The 26,193-nt window shown below is 43.3% G+C and overlaps 1 protein-coding gene across 8 annotated transcripts in view; it reads right to left on the minus strand.

Moving 5' to 3' along the window:
• Positions 1–26,193, minus strand: part of NUMA1 (nuclear mitotic apparatus protein 1) — a 69,608-nt gene that overhangs the window by 27,749 nt on the left and 15,666 nt on the right. For 2 of the 8 annotated variants that reach the window (XM_034994992.1, XM_034994993.1), the window contains exons 1-2: positions 10,587–10,816; positions 5,186–5,259 (exon numbers count right to left, since the gene is read on the minus strand). In XM_034994992.1, the coding sequence (XP_034850883.1) occupies positions 5,186–5,227 (42 nt within the window). In that variant the 5' untranslated portion in view covers positions 5,228–5,259; positions 10,587–10,816. Of the gene's footprint in view, positions 1–5,185; positions 5,260–10,242; positions 10,467–10,586; positions 10,817–11,068; positions 11,283–15,858; positions 16,171–26,193 lie in introns of those variants that run through there. The other 6 variants (XM_034994989.1, XM_034994988.1, XM_034994987.1 and 3 more) reach the window with 5 other exon arrangements.

Consider the following 26,193-nt stretch of genomic DNA (forward strand, 5'->3'; position numbering starts at 1 on the left):
CTCCCCACTGAGCAGGGAGCCTGATGCGGGGCCCAATCCCAGGAACCTTGGGATTGTGACCTGAGCCGAAGGCAGTCGCTTAACCAACTGAGCCACCCAGGCGTCCCATAAAATGGTTTTCTGGAAGGATACACGAGAAACTGTACCACCACTGCCTCTAGGGACAGGAACTTGATGGCTGAAAGTCAGATGTGGGAAAAAGAAAGGCTTTTTATATTATTGCCCTTTGTGTCTCTTGTATGTTTACACTATAACCATCTGTAGCTCAAATTATCACACTACAGCCCTTTCTATCTCAAGAATTTTGAACTATCTATTCAAAGCTTAAATACTACATAATGCTTTATATACTCCCACACGGATATAAAATCTTGTTATTAATGCATTTTAAAAATTCTTTCCAGACATAAAATTTCGGCTGTCACAGGGAAAAATGATGAGGCAATAAGATAATAAGAAAAAAATGAGGAAGGAAAAGAAGAGCTGGGAACCCTAGGGAAAAACTTGTCAATTCCAATTTAATTGCCTGCTTTTCTTTGCCTTCAGGCTGCCATCCCTCTAACTCAGTCTTTACAACTAGGAAATTCACCAGCAGTCACCTGTAAATGAGTCAGGTACACAGGTTATTCAACAAGCATATACGGTCAACTTCTACAGAAAAACCTCACGAATTCCAAAACCAAGTTCAGAAGAAGCCTGGGCTAAACTTCACCTTTGTTACTTCCACAGGAAAAAAAGGGTTTGCTAAATCAATCAATCCCATATGCAAGACTGAGGAAGGAGGGAACTCAAGCTGCTTGACAAGGTATTTGTAAGAACTTCAGCACAGTGGTTACGTGCAATGAGTAGATTCTACTGTTTATAAATGCGCTCTTTAAAAGGTACTGAACTATGGGGCACCTGGCTGGCTCAGTCAGAAGCACATGCAACTCTTGATCTCAGGGTCGTGAGTTTGAGCCCCACGCTAGGGGTGGGGGTGCTTTTCTTTTTTAGTAATCTAAAAAAAGAAATAAAACATTACTAAAAAGAAATAAATAAAAATATAGATAGTACTGGGCTGGGAGCTCCCAGATTAAGATTTTGAATCCAACTCCTCCACTAACTTGCCAGGAACCTTTGTTATCAACTTATTTCTCTCTGTGCCTACTTTCTCACTTGCCAAATGGATGGAATCCCTACATTGTTTACTTCAGAGGACCAGTGTGGGTTCAAATGGGATTATGAATGCAAGAACACATTACAAAATAAAAGTGCTAAATGCAAAGCACTATTATGGTTAATAAAATAAAAATAATGAAGCAGATGCAGCAAAACTACTTCTCAGTTTAATTAGCTGACTGCACTAGAGAATTAAGAGTATTAAAAAAAAATGACTCAGCCACAGATACTATTTATTTGTTAAATATATATATATATTTTAAGATTTTATTTATTTGAGTGAGAGCAGGAGCAGGGGGAGGAGCAGAGGGAGAGAGACAAACCGACTCGACTCCCTGCTGGGTGGGGAGCCCCACTCGGGACTCGATCCCGGGACCCTGAAATCATGACCTGAGCTGAAGTGAGAGGCTGAACTGACTGAGTTACCCAGGTGCTCCTATATACTTTTATATTATAAACAACTTCTAGGGGCGCCTGGGTGGCTCAGTCGTTAAGCGTCTGCCTTCGGCTCAGGTCATGATTTCAGGGTCCTGGGATCGAGCCCCACAAAGGGCTCCCTGCTCTGCGGGAAGCCTGCTTCTCCCTCTCCCACTCCCCCTGCTTGTGTTCCCTCTCTCGCTGTCTCTCTCTGTCAAATAAATAAATAAAATCTTTAAAAAAATAAAAATAAAAATAAAAATACACAACTTCTAGGGACACCTGGGTGGCTCAGTCAGTTAAGTGTCTACCTTCGGTTCAGGTCATGATTCCAGGGTCCTGGGACCCAGTCCCACATCGGGCTTCTTGCTCAGCGAGGACCCTGCTTCTCCCTCTGCCTGCCGCTCCCCCTGCTTGTGCACGCTTGCTCGCTCTCTGACAAATAAGTAAAATCTTAAAAAAAAAAAATTAAAAAAAAAAAAACACTTCTAGATGGCTCTAAATGAAAATAGGTTAAAAGTTAAAAAAAAAAGTGTAGAACATAAAATGTGACCTCTTGCTGAAGCTTTCAATTTATATCATCTGTATATATATGTGTGTGTATAAATATATATACACACACACATATTTATACCACCTTTTTTTTTTTTTAAAGATTTTATTTATTTGATAGAGACACAGCGAGAGAGGGAACACAAGCAGGGGGAGTGGGAGAGGGAGAAGCAGGCTTCCCGCGGAGCAGGGAGCCTGATGCGGGGCTCGATCCCAGGACCCTGGGATCATGATCTGAGCCAAAGGCAGTCGCTTAATGACTGAGCCACCCAGGTGCCCCTTTATACCACCTTTTGAGGGGAAAAGCCTAATCTAATTAGTCAGGAAAGGCCAGTGTAAATTTTTGAGGAAGATTCTGAATATTCCAGGCCAAGATCCTTTTCCACGAGATGAAAATAGAGTGCCAAGACTTAAGCATCCAAAACCATCTCCTTTTAATACCTATAATCAAAGGAAAACTTTAAGGGCTATGAATGCTTGTTCACTAACAAGACTGAAAGATCACACCAGTTAGCTGACTTAAAGTCACTTAAGGAATCTGGATTCATCTCCTATCAATTAAGTAATAATCCAGCAATAGTTTCTTTCATAGAGATAAAAATGCATTTTCTTCCTGTGCATTATTTTGCTCTCAAATGAGAAACTGTTGGAAAGCTGAGTAAGTGGAGAAACTCTTTCATCTTTAGTCAGGGATTAAAAGATAAGAATAAGGGCCTAGCTCACTGCAGAACCCAAGAGCTGCCTGTAATGTTTTTCAGGGTTGCTTAAGGTTGTCAAATCTTAAGAAGTTCCCTATTCCCACTAACAATTCATTCACTGTAACTGCTGGATAGAGAACAATTTCAAGCTACACTTCAAGTAAAATATAAATTTATTTTTACACTATAAAATAAATTACTGAAACTTTGGGGGAAAAAAACCCCACTCATTCTAGTATTTTAATGCATGCACTTTTAGCATTTTGATGTATTTCTTTCTAGTCTTTTTTCCCTACGTCATTTTTCTCTAAACCACAACTATAATTGTCACGTGTATATATTCTGTGCCACTCTTCCCACTAACATAAGAAGCATTATTTGACACTGCTACAGTATCATAAAATCCACCTTAGCTGCCTGCCTTTTGTTTAAATTGAAAATTTCTAAAAAAAAATTCTGTTATCATGTATTAATATTTTAATGCATGTTTATTTTGACTTTTGAATAAAGTATACAAATACCTGCTATTTAATAGAACTAGCCCTGTATCGGTTCTTCTCTGTAATGGCAGTACTCACTAATAGAAACAAGCCTAGGACCTAAATAAATAAATATACTGATCAACTTAAAATAGTGTGGCTAAAGGATCCCCCAATATTCAGTTAATCCACTGAACTGGAGACAAAGCTCACAGCCCCCAAACCCAACCAGGCCCTTCTTAGGGATGAGGGGAGGAAAAGGAAGAGAAAATGTTTCTAACATAGATCTAAAACACTGAAATTTAATATAAAATATGTAAAACATAAATATAAAAATACCCATTTAAAACTATACAACTAAAATTCATTTATTTCAGAAACTGAACACAAAGAATGCACATTTTGTATATTAAACACATTTCCTGTCTAGAGATCTAACAGTAATTAAAGACAGTGTCTTATTTTTTTTTTTAAGATTTTATTTATTTATTTAACAGAGAGAGCATGCACAAGCAGGGAGAGTGGCAGGGAGAGGGAGAAGCAGGCTCCCCACTGAGCAAGGAGCCCCATGCGGGACTTGGGACTCAATCCCAGGACTCTGGGATCATGACCCAAGCCAAAAATAGATGCTTAACTGACAGCCACCCAGGTGCCCCAAACACAGTGTCTTATTAAATCCACCCTACTTAGAAATTAAACATTCTGGGTGCCTGGGTGGTTCAGTTGTTAAGCGTCTGCCTTCGGCTCAGGTCATGATCCCAGAGTCCTGGGATCGAGCCCCGAATCAGGCTCCCTGCTCAGCAGGAAGTCTGCTTCTCCCTCTCCCACCCCCCTGCTTGTGTTCCTTCCTCTCTCGCTGTTTCTCTGTCATATAAATAAAATCTTTAAAAAAAAAAAAAAAAGAAAGAAATTAAACATTCATTTCCTTTAAAATATTCTATAATTTTTTTTAAGTTGGCTTTTTCATTGGCCCTAATTGATCAGTAGTCAGGTGACTACTAAAATACCCTGTACCACATAGCATGCCCCAGCAACTTTAAGTATCAAGAATTATTATTTATTCAGATACAGTGCTAGATGTTTTCTACACACATTATGTCCTCATCCTCATCATAACACCATGAGGTATTTTTATTATTTCCATTTTAAAAATAAGGCGCTGGGAGGCTAAGTAACTTGCCCTGGGTCACACACCCCAGCCACAGCAGTGATTCTAAGTCAGGCTGTCTGACTCCATCAGGTTTGTCATCACTACACTCTGTGTCCTCTTCTGCTTCCCTGCAGCTTTATGTTCCCAATGCTTGGTATTACTCTTTCATTTGCCATTGTTCATCTTGGACAGAAGATATATGAAAAGACCTAGCACAAAGATTTAAGTAATCACACAAAGATTTAAGTAATCAAGAAGGCAACAGGAGGACAATGGAAGCAGACAGAAACATGGTAAAGAAAGCGAGGAGAACCTTGCCCTACGATAAAAGGCCTTTCAAGACCAAAGTCCCTGAATGTCAGTGAAGCTCAGGATAAACCCTTCTAGTCAGGAAAATGCACAGGAAGCAAATGAAGATGGGTCTCCGTGCTGCCCTGCAGCCAACTACGGTTTCCATGACCAAAAGGAAATACAGACCGCTCCTAAGAGGTATATAGAAGCTTAGAAGGGAGTTCTCTTCTAAGCTACACAAGTGGTGTCATGGATCACTGTCAGGAGCAACATTGCCAGAAATAGTAAAAGTTAACAACTAAGGGGAAAGGCAAGGGAAAACTGTATTTCCTTCATCTGGAGATGAGAAGACTTCACATAGTCATGGCTCCTAAAAACTCCTCTTCCGCCTCTGCAAACCTCCTGGAGAATCTCAGACCAAAGAGAGGAAGACTACTCACCCAAGAGAGGAGTGCAGCTGCCCGGGTGGCATGGAGCGTCATCTTGGTGACACCAAACAGTCACCCCAATAAACCTGGAAACCAAGAGAAGAAGAAGAGCAGTTAATTATATCAGATATCCATAATGAAGGACAAGGAGGGAAGTGGTTCAATATACTGGCTCTGAATACTTAAATCTCTCTTCCCTCAGCATTTAACCCAACAAGGCACATGGGTATTTTTAGAAAGCTCAAAGTACACATTAAAATTACTATAAAACTTATCATAACAGTAAAGAGTCCTGCATTTATTTATTTATTTATTTATTTATTTTCAAAGATTTTATTTATTTATATGACAGAGAGAGACAGCGAGAACAGGAACACAAGCAGGGGGAGTGGGAGAGGGAGAAGCAGGCTTCCTGCTGAGCAGGGAGCCCGATGTGGGGCTTGATCCCAGGACCCTGGGATCATGACCTGAGCCGAAGGCAGACGCTTAACAACTGAGCCACCCAGGCGCCCGAGTCCTGCCTTCAATTCAATGTCCACAAACTCTACACACAATCTTTCTGTTCCACAGAAAATGTGACACTCAAGGCTGTCCTCCAACCCTGTTCTCTGGGACATGGTGCCCTTAAAACATGGAACAAACATGGTTTCTCAGCCAGAGGTGGGTCTGAATGGCGATTCCATATGACCTTGGACAAGCAGCATAACTTCTTTTAGTCTCGGTTTCCTCATCTGCAAAATGGGATTTGCAAACACCTCTCTGGGTTACTGTGAGGCTTCAAGACAAAGCAGGTAACACAAACAGCCTGTGTTAACATAGTGTTAACATTGCCTGGCACATGGTAGGTATAAGCTAAATGATCACTTATCTTAAGCAGAAAGATTGATTTCTGGCTCTTTCTGTAGGTGCCCAAATTCTACCTAACAATAACCAAGTTCTTGAGGGAAACCTCTCCAAATTCTGGATTTTTGTATCTCCCACAGAAATGTCAAAGATACAGTTCAAATGAGGGACTGGATGATGCCAGATTCAATTCTGGCAGAGATCTCATGAGACATTTAATGAAAGACTAGGTACCTATCCTGGTATTCCTACTCCCAATTTCCCTTCCCACTGGGAATTGGCCATCTGCCTGCCAACCTGCTCAAGAAACCACAGACCTGGTAACTAAATATTCCTCAACATCTCCCAGCAGCCCCCACAATTCCTACAAAGCACGGGAGCAATCAGCCCCACCTCCCCGTCCTGTCACAGGTACTCAGTCTGTCACTATTCCATGAAGAACATGAGTGGTTCAGTCACATCACCTATATCTCTCCCCATATATTAGCATCTCCAACGTGTGGGTCCTATGGACCCAACATTTGTTAAGCACTTTTTGTTTTTTTTTTTTAAGATTTTATTTACTTGAGAGAGAGAGTATGTGCACGAGCAGAGGGAGAGAGAGAAGCAGGCTCCCCCAACTTGGGGCTCGATCCCAGGACCCCAAGATCACAACCTGAGCCGAAGTCAGACACAATGAACTGAGCCAGCCAGGTGCCCCACATTTGCTAAGCACCTTCTGTACACAATGTGTTGGGGATAAGAAAGACACCATTCTTGTCCGTAAGGTACTTACTGTCTAGTAGGGGAAAGATACACATAAATCTGATGATTCCACTCCCCATCATTCTTAGTCCTTCCTATGTAAGTGTAGTGTGTTTATCAACCAAGCAAAAAAGTCCATACATATGTTCATTCTGTGCTGGAAGCTACATGGGAAATGGGACACTGACATGGTTCCTGCCTCTGAGGAGCTTACAGCAGGATGAGGAGTGAAATTAAACATACATGAAACTTTAAATAATAGAAAATAATTAAATGCTAAATGTAACTAAATGCTAATTATATTTAAGTGCTTCCTGACCCCACAAAACCCAACAAGATTCCACCTGTCATACCAACGTCACAGTCTTGGAAATGAGCCCATTCACCTGGGCTTTGGCAAGAGCAAGGGAAGTGGTTAAGGGAGCTCTCAGGAGGGCAGAGAAGCTAAAGGGCCTATGTGTTTCTCAGTCTTGGATGATTTTCACCCAGCATGGCCTACCCGTCGGCACTGGATTCTTAGCTCCCTGGGGCCAGGCAAGGATACAGACAGATGGTCTTAACTATTGTACCGCAAAAAGACTTTTCTGGTTGGTTGGCAAGCCTAAAGTTAGAGGGACCATGCCTGGCCCTTGCGGTGAAGGCAGCAATAGCCAAATGCTCTACTGGGGCATCTAAAATAAATAAATAAATAAATAAGGGTGCCTGGGTGGCTCAGATGGTTAAGTGTCTGCCTTCGGCTCAGGTCATGATCCCAGGGTCCTGGGATCGAGTCCTGCACTGGGCTCCCTGCTAGGCGGGGAGCCTACTTCTCCCTCTGCCTCTGCCTCTCTCTCTCTCTCTCTCTCTCTCTCTCTCTGACTCATGAATAAATAAATAAAAATAAAAAATAAAGAAAGTCTATATGTTAATTGAATTTAAATAGATAAAAATTTTAAAATTAAAAAAAAAAAGTCTATGCTATTCAGGAACAAGGGAAATGAGGCTCAGATCACCTCTCCCTCATCCCCACTGTTGCCTCTAGACTTGCTATCCTTTTGAAGAGGTCCAAAATTTCAGTCAGAAATTTTATTTATTTGTAACCAGAGGTAGATCTTGCCCCCTCTGAGAGATTCCACAGCTGTGTTGCTAAAAATGACCTGAGGTTTAAACAAACTCTTCCCTTCATCTCAGAGGCAAAACATACAATCCTTATGTCCTCCCCGGGGGAAGCCTTTCTAAAACTAGTTCCACTGCTCAGGAAAACCCGTGTCAAGGCCAAATGCCTTCTTCTATGCTCCCCAGACACAGAAACAGGAGGAATCCAATAATCAACAAACTCCAGAATGACCTTGTCAGTTCAAAGCCCATAAAGCATTTTCCCAGACACAGGACACTGGAGTGGGACCTGCTAGGACAGCCAGCCATTCACTTCTCCGGGTAATGAATGATTGAAGCCAGTGGCACAGCTAGTCCTTGGACTGAGACTACAGCTTTAAGCAGGCCTTGGCTTAGAACCCAAGGGCTCCCAGCCAAAGCACCATCCTCCCCACCCTCCCCCTGAAATCTGAGGCAAGCCCCACCCAGAAGACTGGGTGATGGTCATGGCGATGGAAAAACAGATCCCCACGATTGTAGCTCAGAACCATTTCACAGAAGGATCTGCTGAGATCCACCCCAACTTGATCAGGTATCACCCACCCACATCCCCCAATCAATCAACAAACAAACAAAGCCCAGGAATGCAAGCCTTCTCAAGGCACCTTCAGAGTTCCTACCCGCCCGTTTCTTTGAAAAGAAGTGCCCCCAGAATCCCAAACAGAGGCTTCACAGAGCTGATAAGGTGGCGGCCTCTCTTCCCAAAGCTCAAGAAGGAACCAAGACACACACAGAAGCAGCTGCTTTATAAACTAAAGGCCTTGCATCCTCTTTACATTTTCAAAACTGATATAATGTAAATTCCTACATCAGGACCAATTCCCACATTTACAGTAACCCCTCTATGTTTCTAGAGAAGATATATCAGGACAAGGAAAATGATGCTCAAGAGACGCACAGCCACCTAGCTCAGACTCTCTCTGGGTCTTAAAGAGTTAAAACCTAGCCATGGTTTTCTACCAGGGCTGAAGCTAATGCAAACCACCTGCTTAGATGCAAGGAAAAGGACCAGAGGGTCAGATTGCTAAGCTCTGGGGTCTGTTCTAGAAGTTTCAGTTCTAAGGTTAACCAAGTGATAGGCCAAGGGCGAGAAGGTCTGAGTTGTGGCAGTGCTGCTCTCCTTACCCCACCCCCTAGCCTGGATGCCAGCTCCTTGTAAGACCATCTCTTAGCCACTTACTGCCTGCCTGAACACCAGCCCTTCCTCAAGATAACACCAAAGTGACCTTTGGTCCCAGAAAGCAACAAAATTGTACTGATCACTCCACTCACGAGCCCCTTGCCTCCACTGAACCATCCTTCTCTTAAGTGATAGCTCCCTCTCTCAGAATTTCTGGGCCCAAAGCCCACACAAACTCCCACCTCAAAGCGTCCTTCCCCAAGCCCCGCCCCCTCTCTACCCCATGTTTCCAAAGGCTCAGAGCTCAGAAGGGAAATGTCTGTCCTATCTGTAAGACCATGCTCAATGGCAAGGTTTACCACTACTTACCCTGACAGCCTGCCTGCCTGTAGCCATAAAAATTCCATGCTCTGTACACCTAAAAGAGATACTCCCACCATCTAAGTGAACTCGACATCCACAGGGTAAACACCTTGATCTTTAGGGTGTTCCTCCTCCTCTGACTGTGGGAGGGATAGGTCAGGAGGCACTGGCAAACAAGCACCCAGACCTCACCTGGTAGGTTACCTCAGAGGGGCCCAGCAAAGGCCAAGCTATGTCGCCATAGGCTAACGCATCATAAAGAACAAAGTAAGAAATATCTTGCTGGTGCATCTCTAGGCTTGGAGGAGGTAAAAGGCCCAAGGACCAGCAGCTCCAACAGAAGCCAAGGAGGAAAAAATATAATCCTTTTCAACTCCTGGGGAGTCCTGGATAGGCTGTCTCATCTAAGTCCAAAGGGTTTCTCTGCACTCCTGAAGTCAGGGCAAACCAGCTTGCTGGATGTATTCCCTGGGCCCCCTAAAGGGACTTAGTCTGGACTCAGGCCCCTCCTGCCCTTCACACAGACCAACCCTTCTGTGTAGCCTAGAATTTGGCCCAGAGCCCTCGTGAGGAACAGGAGAAGGGCGTCAAGGGAAACCAAGATTTCTCTGGTTTCTTCAAAAGTGGCTTACTGGTATCTGCCTTCCCCCCCACCCCATGCTCTGCAGGGTCCAGATCAGAAAGATGTGGGCAAAAGGGTTGCCTCATGAAGTAGACCTGGGGCCTACAGCCATATACTGCACATACACACCCAAGCACACTCCAGCAGTTCATCAGCACCTGACCGCACTACTATATTCACACACCCTGGTCGCTACCAGCTGACAAAATGAACCCTTTTCGCTCCCCACCACTGCGTACACACCCAGGCCTCACTCAGGAATGGAGAAGCTCTCCTGAGCTGTCTCTACAGCTCAGTGTGCAGGCGCACGCTTCCCCCCCTCTGAACAAAAACAAGCTGACATCTAGGCGAGGGGGAAAGAAAGCAACCCTTTGCTCTCAAAGGCGCGCCAACTCCCGGATGTTGGCAAGCTCTGCTCCCAGCGCCTGTTTCTGAGTGTTTACTTGCGCTCCCTCTCCTCTCCCTCCCCTTTAAGGATGGCGCAGGAAAGGGGGGGGAGACTCCACCGCACCCCCTCGTCCATGTTTGAACAAAAACCCAGAGAAAGAGGGAGGGAGAAAAAGTCTCAGTGCAGGGGGGGGCCTTACCAGACTCCCAAAGCCAAACGTATCTACAGGTTTTAATCCGCCATTAGCATTTAAATCTTGAAAGGAGAGGAGAAAGGGGGGGCTAGTGGAAAGTAACCCCACACACAAAAGAAAAGTTGTTGGTTTTCTTCTCAGTCAGCCTGGCAGGAGCGATCTTCCTGGCTGACAGCCAGAAGTACGTCACAGCCAGGAGTCTGCTTTCTTTAAAGGCACAGCAAGCTTCCGTGATCCGGGAGCGCGGCGAAAGCAGAGAACTCTCGGCAAGGGGGGGAGGGGCGGCAGTCGGGGGCAAGGAGGGAGGGGCGCCCTGGACAGGAGGGGCCGGGAAGGCTAGGCCCACGAGCAAGAGAATAGGACGCATGAGGGGGGAGGCACGCGGGAGCCAGCAGACAAAAAATCCTGAACCGCAACAGTGGCCAGAGCCGAGGCAAACTGTGGCATAAATACACAAAACACATCTCACAGTGGCCTGCCTGACAAACCTGGTATCACCCGGACACTCCCCCTTCGCTCTCTTAACACAGCAGTGACAGCCTGTCCATCTCTCTGGCCAGCAACGGACTGCCCTGATGATTAGATCAGCCCCTGCCTGGCGGCGCGCGGGGCAGGGAGGAAGAGCCGGGAACAGAGGCTTTGGAGGGTGAGCAGGACACAGGCCCTTTCACGCGGGGCAGCTTCCTGCCGGCTCCAGGGCGGGGCGGCTGTGTCTTTAAGCACACACATGCCGCTCACACACAAAGCGCCGGCCTCCTTTCGCGGGCGCCGCCTGCCCTGGGACAAGGCCACCTCCCCGCCCCCCCGCCCCCCCCCCGCAAGCCCATTCCCTGAGGGAATCTCTCCAGCCCGTACCTTCTGCGTGGCAAGGCCAGGACGCCGCGCTGGGCCCGCTCCTCCCCCTCGGCCACCCAAACAAGCAGCCCAGGCAGACTGTGGCCTTGGAGCGCAGGCCTGCGCTGTCCTGTCCGGGTGGCTGCGCGCTATTGTCGGCTGTGGAATGGCCGCCAAAATCCCAGCTGTGCTGCCAGAACCTAATCCCCTGTTCCGCTGAGCATTTGTGGGGAGGGGCCGAGGGGCCAAGGCACGGGACCTAGTACGGAAGGCACTGGCTGGAGCCCCTGCACAGGCACAGGCACTGGGACCCATGGGCAGAGCCTACAGGCTCTGCCTCTCCCCCATGGCCCAAAAGAAAAGATGTCGGACTCAGAAAACAAAACCACAGCGTTTCCACCCACTGAACAGTGACTCTCACAACCACTGGGAGAGAAACCCACCAGTCATCAGGACCGACCCCCCCCAGCTTTTACTTAGACCACCAATATTTATTAAGCACCTACTATGTGCAAGGCACCGCTACAGGACATAAAGGGAGTATACAAAGATGAATTAAACCCAGCCTCTACACTTAGCTAGGTTATAATTACACAGGAGATAAGAAATGTGCCTTGAAAACTGTATTTCAAACAGTATGTGATAACTCCCACAAAAGGATATAAAAATTCCAACTAGTTGAAAGTAGGTAAAAAGACTAAGAAAATCTCGGGAGAAAAAAAAAGACTAAGAAAATGAAGTGATATATGAATGTGGATCTTAAAACATGTAGGTAAAATTTCCCCAGATAGAAATAGAAGAGTGGGGAAGAAGGGAAAACAGAGAAGACTGTGGAAGTAGTCTGGAACAGACCTTTAAGTTGTGAGGTGAGGTCGGAGTTGGTGAATCTTGAACTCAAATAAAGATCTGAATGTTTATTTTGTTGTCTGTTTTTAACACAGAGATGTGGTACAGTGAGAACCGTATTTTCAGAAATTATTCTAGTATATAAAAGAAAGAGACTACCAGCAGGGAGGCAGGTCAGAAGGCTGCCACAACCAAAGGCAGGTAATGAGGATACGAAAAGGGAAAATGAGAGAGAATGGAAAGATGAGGAATGAGACATGATGAAGACAGGGAATGGCTGGAAGCAGAGGGAGAAATTGTAAAGGAGAGGAAAATGTGGGGGATGGCTGGGCAGACAGAAAGGCCATATATAGAAGTGGGGAGATGAGACAGATCTCTCTTATTAGAATAAGAGAGAAAACAAGGTATAATAAATAGCAGCTATTGCTTACTGAGTGCATATTATGTGCCACGCACACCCTGTTCTGCTGACCTAATGTGTATTAACTCATTAATCTGAAAAACTCCCTTAGTGAAGCAGGTACTATTACCACTCAACTCTACAGAGGAGGAAACTGAGCCACAGAGATGAAATAATTTGCCCAAGATCACACAGCTAGTGACTGGCCCAACTCTACACCACTTGCTGCTGTGTGACCGGGCAGGTAACCTCTGGACCTCAGTATCCCTATTTGTAAAACAAAAATAAAGATATCTATTTTACAAGGTTATAATGAGGCTTAATCCCGTAACATCTATAAGGTGCCCAACACACTGACTAGCACATAAGGCACAAGGTGGTGCTTAACAAAGGTTAATTCCTGTTATGGGCATTTTGGCACCTAGTCACCAAGGTGTCCAAGCAGAAGCTGGCTGTTTGTCAAGAAAGCTAGTGGGGGTGCTCCTCCCTGGAGTGGGAGGATGCTTGCTCTCCTTCCATCAGGCTGCCTCTCTGAATTTTACTTTAAGGTCCAGCTCAAATCTCAACTCCTCAAATATTCCTTAACAGGTATCAGTGGTTATCTAAGGGAGGAGTTAGACTGTGGGGGAGTTTCTATACTATATGTTTCTTTTATATTTGAATTCATTCTAAATAAACATGTATTACATTGGTAATCACAAAAATGTGTCTACATTCTGCATTCAGCATTTGTGCTGCCTTAACTATATAAGTATGGAAGTCTTGTCCTCACATCTAGAATGTAAATGTCAAGGGCATAACCAGTTCCGTCTCTCTCTATGATCCCCCACAGTATCTAGCACACTAGGGCTCCTTGAATCTGTTCCATTGAAATACATGTGGATGGCAGGTTTCCAAATTTAACCCTCTGGGCACCAGAGAATGACTGGAGTGAGTGGTGGGAGTCAGACCAAGGCCCATTGCTGCAGAGACCCCCATCACCCGGCTTCTTCTCCCAGGCAGTCTGTGGTTAGCAGTCTGTGGTTAGCAACTGCTATTGGTAGAAAGTTCTTTATTCAAAGAAAGACCAGGAAAGCCAAGCCAAAGCAAAAACCAAAGCTTTTATAGAAAAGCAAAGTGGCAAACATAATTTAATGACTGGCATAATCAACACTCCAGGAAATGTATGAGGTGAAAATAGGAGGCAGGCCTGCTAAAACTGTCCTGGCTACATCTGGCACTGCGTCAGCCCTGAAGCTCCCCAGCACCTGAAAGAGTTGATATTGTGTCTCAAAAGAATACAAGAGATTCCCACCCCCCTCCTCGGATCTAAACTCCAGGCAACAGCTTCCAGCTGTGCAGCTGCAGAGGAATGAACTCTCCTCTGGAACCTCTCAGCCAAAACTGCCAAGCGTCCGGGCCTGCTCTTCACGGCTGCCCACGAAGCCGAAGCCCGGGCCAGTGGTGGCCAGTTTCTCCAGCCTCCCTTTCCCCCACCACAAGGCCGCCGCTCGCCTCCAGTAGCAGCATCAGGACTCCCCCAAGCCTCCTCCCGGCCTAGCTAGGCAAAGGGCAGGCCACATGGCTCCTGCCTGAATCCACAGCCCCTGCTCTGTGTTCCCAAAAGACCAGGATAGGTAAAACCATTTTTAAAAGAAAGGAGAGGGGGCACCTGGGTGGCTCAGTCATTAAGCGTCTGCCTTCGGCTTGGGTCATGATCCCAGGGTCCTGAGATCAAGCCCCACATCGGGCTCCCTGCTCCGCGGGAAGCCTGCTTCTCCCTCTCCTACTCCCTCTGCTTGTGTTCCCTCTCTCGCTGTCAAATAAATAAAATCTTTAAAAAAATAAATAAATAAAAGGAGAGAAGAAGGAAGGAAAACAATAAATGACTAACACAAGATTCAGGATAGCACTCAGAGGTTGGAAGGGGTTGGTGATGCACAGAGGGTGTTTTCAAAGGGTCTGGTAATATTACATCTCCTGTGCATGGGTGTTTGTTTTACTATTTTTGTTTAAAATGTAGATGTTACAGCTTTTAATGAGTATTGCCATTAAAAAATATAATAATGTGTATTACCATTTTTAAAAGTATGAAGTAAAAACTGAAAGAGAGCAATTTCCACTGAGATGGCCCAGAGTAGGGTGGTTCTAATACAAAGAATTCACCTGGCCTTCAAGGCCCTCCAGGACCCAGCCCCAGTTTTACCTTCTAGAGTTATTTATGCCCTTACCCAAACCCTCCACCCTGCCAGACTGGTCTTCTCACTGTCTTCTGAAGTCCCTCTGAACCTCCCACCTCAGCCTACTAGGCTGGAAGGGAAGCTTTCACTATAGGAAGCTGTAGGCCCAATGAGAGCCTCTCAGTCCCTATAGGCCCTCTCACTAAGAAAGCTGGTAGGGAAAATGCTCTTATAGATCCACTGCCCTATGCGATGCCTTCTAGTCTTTCCTCTGCCACCTGATGTCCTAGCATCATAAATACCTACAGACTATTGTTGCTGTTGCTGCTACTGTTGTAATTAATAGCTAACATTTAATGAGCACTTAGTATGCACCAGGCACTGTGCTAAACACTTTTTTGCTTCGTCCTCACAATAACCCAATGACACGATAACAAATACTATGATTATCCATCTCTATTTTACAGAAAAGGAAATTGAGAAAGATTAAATAACTTGCCCAAGTCCACACAGCTAGTAAGTGTTGGAGCCAAAACTGGAGTCCAGCTGGGTCTCTCCAGAGACCATCCTCTTACATGGTCATCTCATCTAGTCCTCTCAACTACGTAGGCTTTATTTCTATCTTAAAGATGAGAAAATCTGAGTCTCAGGAATTAAGTGACTTAGTCACATAGGTAGTGACTTGTCTATGTGGTCTCTACATTATTCTCTACTGCTCTTAAATAAACAACCATCAAATGAATAAATAAAAGCTAGCACATTCTCAGTGGCTCAAAGAAACCCTGTTCCTCTATACTTCCTCATAAGAATCAACTTTTTAATCCAAACAAACAGTTCTAATTTTAAAAGTTACCACTAAAGAATTTTTTTTTCTGAAGATACAACAGCTTTAGAAACATTAAAGGACCAAAACTCCTCTGAAGAGGCGAGCATAGAAGAATTTTCTACTGGAAGGGACAGTGGACATATCTCAAGGGTGAGAAGCCATGGAGAAAGAAGATTGGAAGAAACTCCATTGGCTGGAGGGAAGCTTACTTACCAGGCCTCATTCTCCCTCTCCAGAGGGTAGTGCTGAGTAATGAGGCAGTGTTGGTAAGCCTGCAGCTTCCTGGGGAGAAAAGCAGAGGGCAAATCAAAACCCAGAGAGGATTCATTATAACATCCAAGAGGCCCTATTCAGTTCTCCCTCAAGAAGGTCTTTCTACAAAACACCTAAGAACCTGTTCACCCTGTTTCATTGTCACAGAAGAGTAAACGGATCTGTCCCTACAGGCAATATATCTAGCACAATGTTTGCGCACAAACACAGAACTGATGATGAGAAAGGTAAAAGAAACTGAAGGAGGAACAGTTTCAATGTAAATATTTGCAACTACTCGTAGAGACAGCCACACACCAATGGTAACAAACAAACAAACAAACAAACACCCTAGATTTGGTGTTGGAAGCCCCTGAAGGTAAGTTCTGAATCCATCACCTACTAAATTTATGGCTTCAGGCAAGTCACTTGCCCTAGCTTGGGTCTCAGTAAAAGAAGGGTATTGGCATTGGATAGATCATATCTAAAGCACCTCCAAAACTTCCCATGATTCTTTCTCCAGGATACCATTCTCAACAATAACAACAAAAATCTTTGCCACAGAACTAATCTCCTCAGAATCTGGTCAAAACTTCACCAGTTAGATCTTCTTCCTTTCCAGGGGGGAAAAAAGAAAAAAGCAAATCCCCTAGAAACAAGCATTTTTGTTTGTTACCCTACTGGGTCCCATCTCCAAAGCAAGGCACAGGTGGATGCTTCATTAATCCTGATGACAGGAGGTGGTCCTTGGAAACTGGTAGTACCAACTGTGCATGGGGCACAATGAAAGGTATTTGGAACTACAGTCAAGGTATTTACAAGCTTTCATAAATAAAAGCCACAGAGAAGAGTGCAATTTATAATTACATTGGTCTTAAAAGCCTAATTTTTAAAAATGGGAAAAAAAACCCACACCTAAATAAAAGCAGTTTTCTATACCTGGTCAACAAATCACAGAATCTCAAAGTCGAAAGAGACCTTAATGGTCTTCTAGTCACCCACCCTACATTCATGCTAGAACACTTGTGACAACTAGGCTGAAGATTTGCTATCTTTTTTTTTTTTTTAAGATTTTATTTATTTATTTGACAGAGAGAGAGACAGCACAAGCAGGGGAGTGGCAGGCAGAGGCAGAGGGAGAAGTAGGCTCCCCGCAGAGCAGGGGGAGCCCAATGTGGGACTCGATCCCAGGACCCTGGGATCATGACCTGAGCTGAAGGCAGTCGCTTAACCAACTGAGCCACCCAGGTGCCCAAGATTTGCTATCTTCTGCCTGAGATGGAAATTTACAATTTATGTGTATGTCTGAGCAAGGTCTGCTGATTTGAGACAACTTGTGACTTCAGAACATAAGCTTTAGAGAATAAGGATTCTGCCCAGGATCTGGTTTGTTTCAAACAGACTTTAAGTAGCTAAAAAACCCAGATGACACCTCTCTCTTCTCTCTCCCTCTCTCCCCATCCCCTCTGCTTTATCTTCTGTCTCTACCTCCTACACAGCACTGAATCCCCCGGTCTTTCTGGTTCCAAATCCACTTCCCCTATCACACACAATGTGATGCCTTTAACTTCCGAAAGAAATGAACAAACACAAATATTAATAAGGGCTGGATTTCTAAATAGGATGCTAGACTGCCTCAAAAACCAAATTTGTTAATATGCTAACTAATAAAATAAATGGGAATGTATTTAATGTGGCCATGATAAAAAAAAAACAGACAACAAACCTTTTTTTTTTTTTTTTTTTAAGATTTTGATTTGAGAGCATGAGTGAGAGAGGGCAAGAGAGCACAAGCTGGGGGGGGGGGGGGAGGAGAAGTGGCAGAGAGAGAGAGAGAGGGAGAAACAGGCTCCCTGCCGAGCAGGGAGCCCAATGAGGGGCTTGATCCCAGGACCCCGGGTTCATGACCTGAGCAGACAGACACTTAACCAGCTGAGCCACCCAGGTACCCCCAAACCTAACATTTTAACAGACTTCAAGAATTTAAGGAAGGCTACTTCTCACATCTCAATTAATCCCTCCTGAAGAACCCTAAGAGGCAAGCATATTCATTCCAATTTTACAGACTAAAAGACTAGAAGAAAATGCCTGCTTCAAGGTCAACCTACAGGACTGCAGAGCCAGAACTCAAGTCTTCTAAATCCAGGGCTCTTTCCAGCACACCTCAACTACAACCTATACCTGTCTTATCAGTATAGTCCTTTTTGTGCACAAAGCACTTACACATTCCTTGTTCAAAGGGTTTTTGCTACAACTAATTTGTGGTGTGGGCAAGGCAGGTGTCATTTTCTCCATTTTTAAAGACGCTAAGTAACTTTAACAGCATTAGATAAAATAACATCCCATATATCTGGCATCACTGAGAAGTATGAAGAGTTCCTCACAGGCAATTTTCCTAAAGCTGAAATTTCCCTCCCTTTAGGACCGAATCTTTAGAAAACCAAAACACTATTTGCAATACAGATTCTTCAAAATATATAAGATGGGTTACTCTTTACTTGGAATTAATGAAATTTAACCAGGGACATTCAACCATAAACATGAAATAAACACCTGAAGATACTATATTGGAGACTCAAACCTAAATTAAACAGGCTTACAGGGCACCTGGGTGGCTCAGTCGTTAAGCGTCTGTCTTCAGCTCAGGTCATGATCTCAGGGTCCTGGGGGCGAGACCCACATTGGGCTCCCTGCTCAGCGGGAAGCCTGCTTCTCCCTCTCCCACTCCCCCTGCTTGTGTTCCTGCTCTCGCTCTCTCTCTGTCAAATAAATAAATAAAAACTTAAAAAAAAAACAAAACAGGCTTACAATCCTGTGGAGAAAGAAACATACCTATAACTCACCTTAATACAAGGCCAAAGAACACAGACTTGGGCAGTGCTAAAAGGAAGGTGAGAGAACACTGGGAAGTCTAGTGGAGACTAACAGTGACTTGTCGGAAGCACACCAGAAAAGCAGTGTCCTGAGCAGAACGGCTTACTTGTGCTTTTTCAAAAGATGAATCTGGCACAACATCGAGTCCACAGGCAGAACAGAGTGAGGTGGTAACTGCAGTGGCAGTAGGACCAAAGAACGGTGTTACTTGAAAGGCATCGGGGAGGTAGACCCAAAGTTCTTAGGAACGGGGTGTGGTAAGGAAAAGACCTAGGATTCCTGCTTTGCTGAAAAGACTTCAGACCAGGAACACAGAATTTACTGTTTTAGAGGACATGTAAGGGTCTGATTAACTCAGGATGGATGATTAGGAAAGCTTTACCAAGGAAGTAACATTGAAGCTGAGTACTTAAAGTGTGAGTAGGATGAGTAGGGTTTCACCAAAAGAGAAGTAAAAAAGAGCATTCTAGGCAAAGAGAACAGCATATGCAAAGATAGAGTTTATTACATTTGAGCAATGGCATGCAGTTTTAGGAAGGTGTAGCAGATGATGAGGATAAGTAGTACTAAATTGTGAGGCACTTACATCATACTAAGGAATTCAGATTTTATCCTGTAGGTGATAGGAAACAATCAAGGTTTCTAAAGGGAGGGAGTAAAGGGGAGGAACATAGATCAGACCTATGTTCCAGTCTGTATGACGTACAGGCTAGAATGGTAAGAAACAAGAGGAAGGCAATACAGCACAATGGCTAAGAGCATGGGGTCTGCAGTTAGACTGCCTAATTAAAATCCTGGCTCTATAGCTTACTAGCTGTGCAACCTTGAGCGGGTTATTTAACCTGTGTCCCCAGCTTCCCATTCTATAAAATGTGAATAGTAACAGTACTTTCTCAGAGGGTCATTGTAAATCTTTACAAATCTTAAATGCTAGCTGTTAGAGGCTGAAAGGTTATTAGTAGGAGGTTATATCCACATGTGGTTTAGTGTTGTCCTTGCTCTTCCTTCTACCCAAAGCTTTCTTTTCTTACCTCTTCATCTAGTTAATTCTAACTTATCCTTCATACCTCAGCTCAACAAATGTTACTTCCTCATGTAAACTCTCCCTAACCACCTAGTTCCCAGTTCCATACTAGGTCAAGTTCCTACTATGCATAGCACCAGAGTCCTTTCCTTCACAGCTCTCAGTTTCTAATTATGCCTTTTTGTATTTCATTAATTTTTCTCCTAGTATCATATGTTCCATGAAATCACAGATTGTGTGCTCACCATTGAATTCTTAGAAATTAGCACAATGCCTGGTACGTAGAAGGTGCCTGATAAATACTTCTTAAATGAATGAAAGGTTTCAAATTATATTTTAAAGGTGAATCCTCTTCAGACTCACTCTTCATATAGAACCCAAGATACAGATAAAAGTAGATGATTTGAAGTAAAGGATGTTTGGAGCCCTGTCCCCCTCCCCCGCTTCCACCTGATTCCTAAGTCTGTTCTGTAATTCTTTTCTTTAAAAAAAGATTTACGTATTTGACAGAAAGACAGCAAGAGAGGGAATACAAGCAAGGAGAGTGTGAGAGGGGAAGCAGGCTTCCCGCTGAGCAGGGAGCCCGATGCGGGGCTGGATCCCAGGACCCTGGGATCATGACCTGAGCTGAAGGCAGATGCTTAACGACTGAGCCACCCAGGCACCCCTATAATTCTTTTTCTTTTTAATTAATTTTTTTGTTGTTGTTCTGTAATTCTATTAAGCTTTGCAGAATGCAGTGCAAAACCATTACTTGTTCCAAGCAAGTAGGGATATATGCCTGAAATAAAGCAGTGATTTAAAAAAGAGAAAGCAACAGTTTGAGAACTACTTATGACAGGCCCTGATAATCAATTGTAAGTGAAGAATGAGAAAAGGAAAATTCTAGAAGCACCTCTAATTTCCTAGCTTGAATGAATATCACGTGTGCCAAAAACAAACAAAAAGAATGTAAAAGTAATAACTTCAATCACTGAGCACTAGTACCAACCCTATCAGGCAAGTGCTATTAATACCCTCTTTCATAGAAGTTTCAAGACGTTGAGCAACCTGTCCAAAATCATGAGGCTAACAAGTAGCAGAATTAAGATTCAAACCCAGGTCTGTCTCACTCCAAAGTTCATAACCTAAACCATCATGCCATAATGGCAGGTGGTTTGAAGTTTGGTTTTAGACATGAGGTGTCTATTGGACATACAATCAGAAAAACCCAGTAGCTGGTGAAAAATATGATTTGGGGCTAAAGATATAGATTTGGGTCACTTTTGGGACAGTGTGACTATAATCAGAAGAGGGTCTATGGTAGAATCATGCTTGCTTTGTAGGCCTATAAAGAGGTGGTGTATACATTTGCTATTGAAATTTGTTAATCTTCTGCCAAAGCCTCTGTCTTGCGCAGCTCCAGGGGGCACCCACGTTGAGAATTGATGGAAAGACTCTGAGTGAAATTCCAAAGCTCTGGAGATTCCTTTTAGGACCTTTATATTATTTGAGGAAATTTTAACAGAAAGCCAGTGACCACACCGATGTCAATTTAAAAGGAAGGTGGTTAAGAGAATGGATCTGGAGATAAAACGTCTTCATTTTCTCTCATGTCAGGGTCTCATCATCTCTTGCCTGGGATTCTACCTTCCTCACTAAAAACACCTAGCATTTGTATATGGCTTTTTACCACTGACAGTGTTTCCCATCTACAAAGTATTTCACATGATCCTCACAACAGCTCTGCAAGGTAGACACTGCTTTCATTTTATCAAAGAGGAATGAAGTTCAGAAAAGTACTTTGCCTAAGGTCACAAAACTATAAAACAAGAGGACCACAATGCAACTCTGATCTTCTGGCTCCAAATCTGAAGCTCTTTCCAGCAGATTCACCCCAAGATAACCATGAGCCACCCACCCACCTAGGAACCAGAAGAGTCACCATCCCTATGTACACTTTAGCTGTATTTAAAAAGAAAACAGCAGGGGGGATAATGACTCAAAAGGGCTAATGGGATGCTGGTAATGTTCTGTTTCTTGAAATAGCACTAATGACACAGGTGTGTTCATGAGGTACATCACTTTACACATTTTTCTGTATGTATGTTACACTTTTTTAAAAAAAATATTTTATTTATTTATTTGAGAGAGACAGAGATAGTGAGAGAGAGCTCGAGCAGGAAGGAGGGGGAAAAGCAGGCTTCCCGCGGAGCAGGGAGCCCGATGCGGGGCTCGATGCGGGGCTCGATCCCAGGACCCCGGGATCGTGACCTGAGCCGAAGGCAGAGGCTTAACCATCTGAGCCACCCAGGCGCCCCTGTATGTTACACTTCAAAAACCAAACAAACACTAGGCAAAATTAAGACAGACTAATCAAAATTCAGGAGCAAAGCTGGATGTCTCAGGGCTACATATATATTTACTTCTCAAGCAGCAGGTACATAAAGGGCACCTACCAATTAAGTAAGGATGCACAAAATCCTTGCACACACAAATAATATATTCACCCACTTGTCCTTACCCATAATGTCTAGGTGATGTGAGGCAATCTGATGGAATCAGGAGCAAGGGAAGCCCAGGAAGGGACCAAGATTCATTTACTATTAAATGAAAAAAAAAAAATGCATCTGAAAAGTACAACTATCCTATACTATCAATAGTAAGATATCTCAATTTCAGGGACAATAAAAGTGTGAAAAAATAGCCAATGAATTGAAAGATGCCACCAATTATAAATGCATCCTAATTTCAGTGTTAAAATGTAAAAACAAAACAAAACAAAACAGCAACAAAGCATTTAAAAATAAATAAAATACAATGTTCTAATCTCAAAAGGTAGTTCAACTGTGGGATCATAGATCCTGGAGCATTAGGGCTAGAAAGGACCTTGGAGGTAAGTCTCTGGTACAAGCTCTTCAATTATAGAGATGGAGAGAGTGGGGCCCTGCTTAACAGTTGTTAAGTGACCTTATTAGATTGAAGCTCACACACCAGGAAGTTGAGAAGAACTACAAAGCTGGTTCCCTGATTCCTGGGACTCTTTCCACTACCCAGATACCTCCCCCTAAACCCAGGAGAAGATTTACATGTTAACTCTATTTTTTACTTTCATAATTCTCTGCTTCATTAACTCACTAAAAAAAATTAAAAGCACCTCTTAAAAATCAGTCAAGATGAGAAAATAGAGGAGACTTCACCTCTTGCTTGACCAAGTTTATTTTCCTTGTTCTCTAAAACCAATGAAGCAATATAAAGTTAGACTAAAAAAATTTCTAGTCTCTCAGCCCCTTTTTGTTCCCCTCTGGGCCCTCCCACAAGATAAGATATGTTAACAGATTTTTCCATGCCCCCCAAAACATAACTACAAATATATATTTTTTTATTTTTTTAAAGATTTTATTTGACAGAGAGAGACAGCGTTAAGAGGAAACACAAGCAGGGGGAGTGGGAGAGGGAGAAGCAGGCTTCCTGCGGAGCAGGGAGCCCGATGTAGGGCTCGATCCCAGGACCCTGGGATCATGACCTGAGCCAAAGGCAGACGCCTAATGACTGAGCCACCCAGGCGCCCCGCTACAAATATATTTTTATATTTAAGGATTTTTTTATTATTCTCCATTTTAAAAAACTAGGTTTACACTTCAACATTGCTCTGCAACTTGTTTTTCTCCCTTAATAATTTATCATGAACATCCCCCTAAGTATCAGTAAATAAGATTTTAACTCATACTTAAAAAAATTTTTTTTTAAAGGTTTTATTTATTTATCTGAGAGAGAGAATGGGAGACAGAGAGCATGAGAGGGGGAGGGTCAGAGGGAGAAGCAGACTCCCCGCTGAGCAGGGAGCCCGATGTGGGACTCGATCCAGGGACTCCAGGATCATGACCTGAGCCGAAGGCAGTCGCTTAACCAACTGAGCCACCCAGGCGCCCCGAATACTTTTAAAAAGCTATATAATGGGCACCTGGGTGGCTCAGTTGGTTAAGCGACTGCCTTTGGCTCAGGTCATGATCCTGGAGTCCCGGGATCGAGTCCCCCGCATTGGGCTCCCTGCTCGGCGGGGAGTCTGCTTCTCCCTCTCCCACTCCCCGTTTGTGTTCCCTCTCTCGCTTTGTCTTTCTCTGTCAAATAAATAAATAAATAATTTAAAAAAAAAAAAAGCTATATAATAACAGTCCACATAAAGAATATAACATAATGTGTTCACGTATTTTCCTACTGATGGACAAAGCTATTTTCAATCTACCATTTCAAACAATGCCATAATGCATATCTTTGTGCATATTTCTTTTTAAATGAAAGAAAAAAATTTCTATATACACACTTTCTAGTCATCCAATGTTTTGATTGCTTCCTTTCTTGTTATCATCCCTACCTTACTAGCTCATAGAATTTTCCTCAGGGCCCAGTGTGATAAAGGAAGGCAAAGCAACTTGGAGAATGTCAAGACAGGACATGTGATACTTACTGTTGGTAAATTAAAATTGGCCTATCTTGGCTCCCTCTCCCAGCCACCTGCGCATCTCACCCTCCCACCCCCACCCAATACATGTGCTCCTTGTTCTGGTCTCAGCAGCTGCTTCCCACTCAACCAATGTGGGCAGAGATGGCTTGTGGAATTAATCCTACTTTGTCACACTGCTGACCCTGACAAGTGCAGAAAGGCCCACCAGCTATCCAAACAAGTAGGAAGGAGAAAGAATACATTATCACTATGAAATATTATAATACAGAAATACAGAGAGCAAAATGTAAAACTCCCCATTCACCAAACCTTAACCCACATTCACCAATGGCACTCCCCTCCTCAGAGTGACTACTGTTACAAGTTTGTTGTAGCCTTTCCTAAGCATGCACACACGTACACGTACACGTGTATATACAGATACATAGATGTGTATATACATGCATGTGTGTATGCATGTATGTAAATAAAGAGACAAAGAGTGTGTGTTTGGTCTACATACCTGTAATCATACTGTATGATTTGTTTTGCAACTTGCCTTTTTCACTTAAAAATTTATTTCACGTTTCCATATTAGTATATAATGGATTTCTCATACTTTAAAAAGCTTTGGGGGTGCCTGGGTGGCTCAGTCAATTAAGCGTCTGCCTTCAGCTCAGGTCATGACCCTGGGGTCCTGGGATGGAGCCCCACAACAGGGTGTCTGCTTAGCAGGGAGTCTGCTTCTCCCTCTGCCCCTACCCCTGCTGGTGCGCATTCTCATGCTCTCTAATAAATAAAAAATATCTTTAAAATAAATAAATAAAAAGCTTGAGAAAAATGCTATAGTTTTTGAACAGACAGGCCTTCTGACTACTATATTCTAATATATTTCCCACTATCCAAAGGTCAACAAACTATGATCTGCAGAGGTGAACAGAGTAGACCCTTGAATAATGCAAAGATTAGGGGCACCAAGCCGCCCCCACCACCCTATACAACTGAAAATTGATGCAGAACTTCTGACACCCCAAAAACTATTAATAGCCACCGTTGACTGGAGGCCTTATCGATAACATAAACAACTGATTAACATCTATCTTGTTAAGTTATATGTATTAATACCGTAACCGAACAATAAAGCTAGAGAAAAGAAAATGTTACTAGGAAAATCATAAGAGAAAATACATTTACAGTACTGTATTTATCAAAAAAATCCCCGTATAAGTGGACCCATGCAGTTCAAACCCATGTTGTTCAAGGGTCAACTGTAGTTGCAACTACACAGCCTGCAAAGCCTAAAATATTTACTACCTGGGTCTAAACAAAACAATAACTTACACTGAACATCTAAAGAACAGTTTCTTAATGGAGATTGTTTGTCCAACTGACTGTGGCTATTTTAGACAGTGAAGCTCATTTTAAATGAAATTTAGATGGGGCACATGAATGGCTCAGTCGGTTAAGCGTCTGCCTTCAGCTCAGGTCATGATCCCAGAGTCCTGGGATCAAGTCCCACATCGGGCTCCTTGCTCAGCAGGAGCCTGCTTCTCCCTCTGTCCCTCCCCCTGCTTGTGTGCTTGTGCTATCTCTCTCTGACAAATAAATAAAATCTAAAAAAAATAAAAATAAAATAAATGGTTATCTCTGCAGAGTAGGATTAGGATAAAGGGTTAAGTGTAGGGGACTTATTTGTTATATATATCACTTTTATAATTTGTATAAAAGCATTACAATGCTGTTTAAAATAGAAAAACTGAAAGCACTATAAAAATCCTCTATGATAGATTATTATACTGCATATACAGCAATATTTATAGTTTCAGCAATATTTTAAATTTATATGAATTTATACAATGAAAACAATGGTAACTGGGAAGGAGAATACAAAATTATAGGTAATATATGACTTTGGACTATGCAAAACAGAAATATGCATAGGTACAAAACATTGAAAAGACATCCTAAAATGGGA

Source organism: Mirounga leonina, unplaced genomic scaffold (assembly GCF_011800145.1).
Source record: "Mirounga leonina isolate KUSES-001 unplaced genomic scaffold, KU_Mleo_1.0 Mir_92, whole genome shotgun sequence".
Classification (NCBI taxonomy): Eukaryota; Metazoa; Chordata; class Mammalia; order Carnivora; family Phocidae; genus Mirounga; species Mirounga leonina.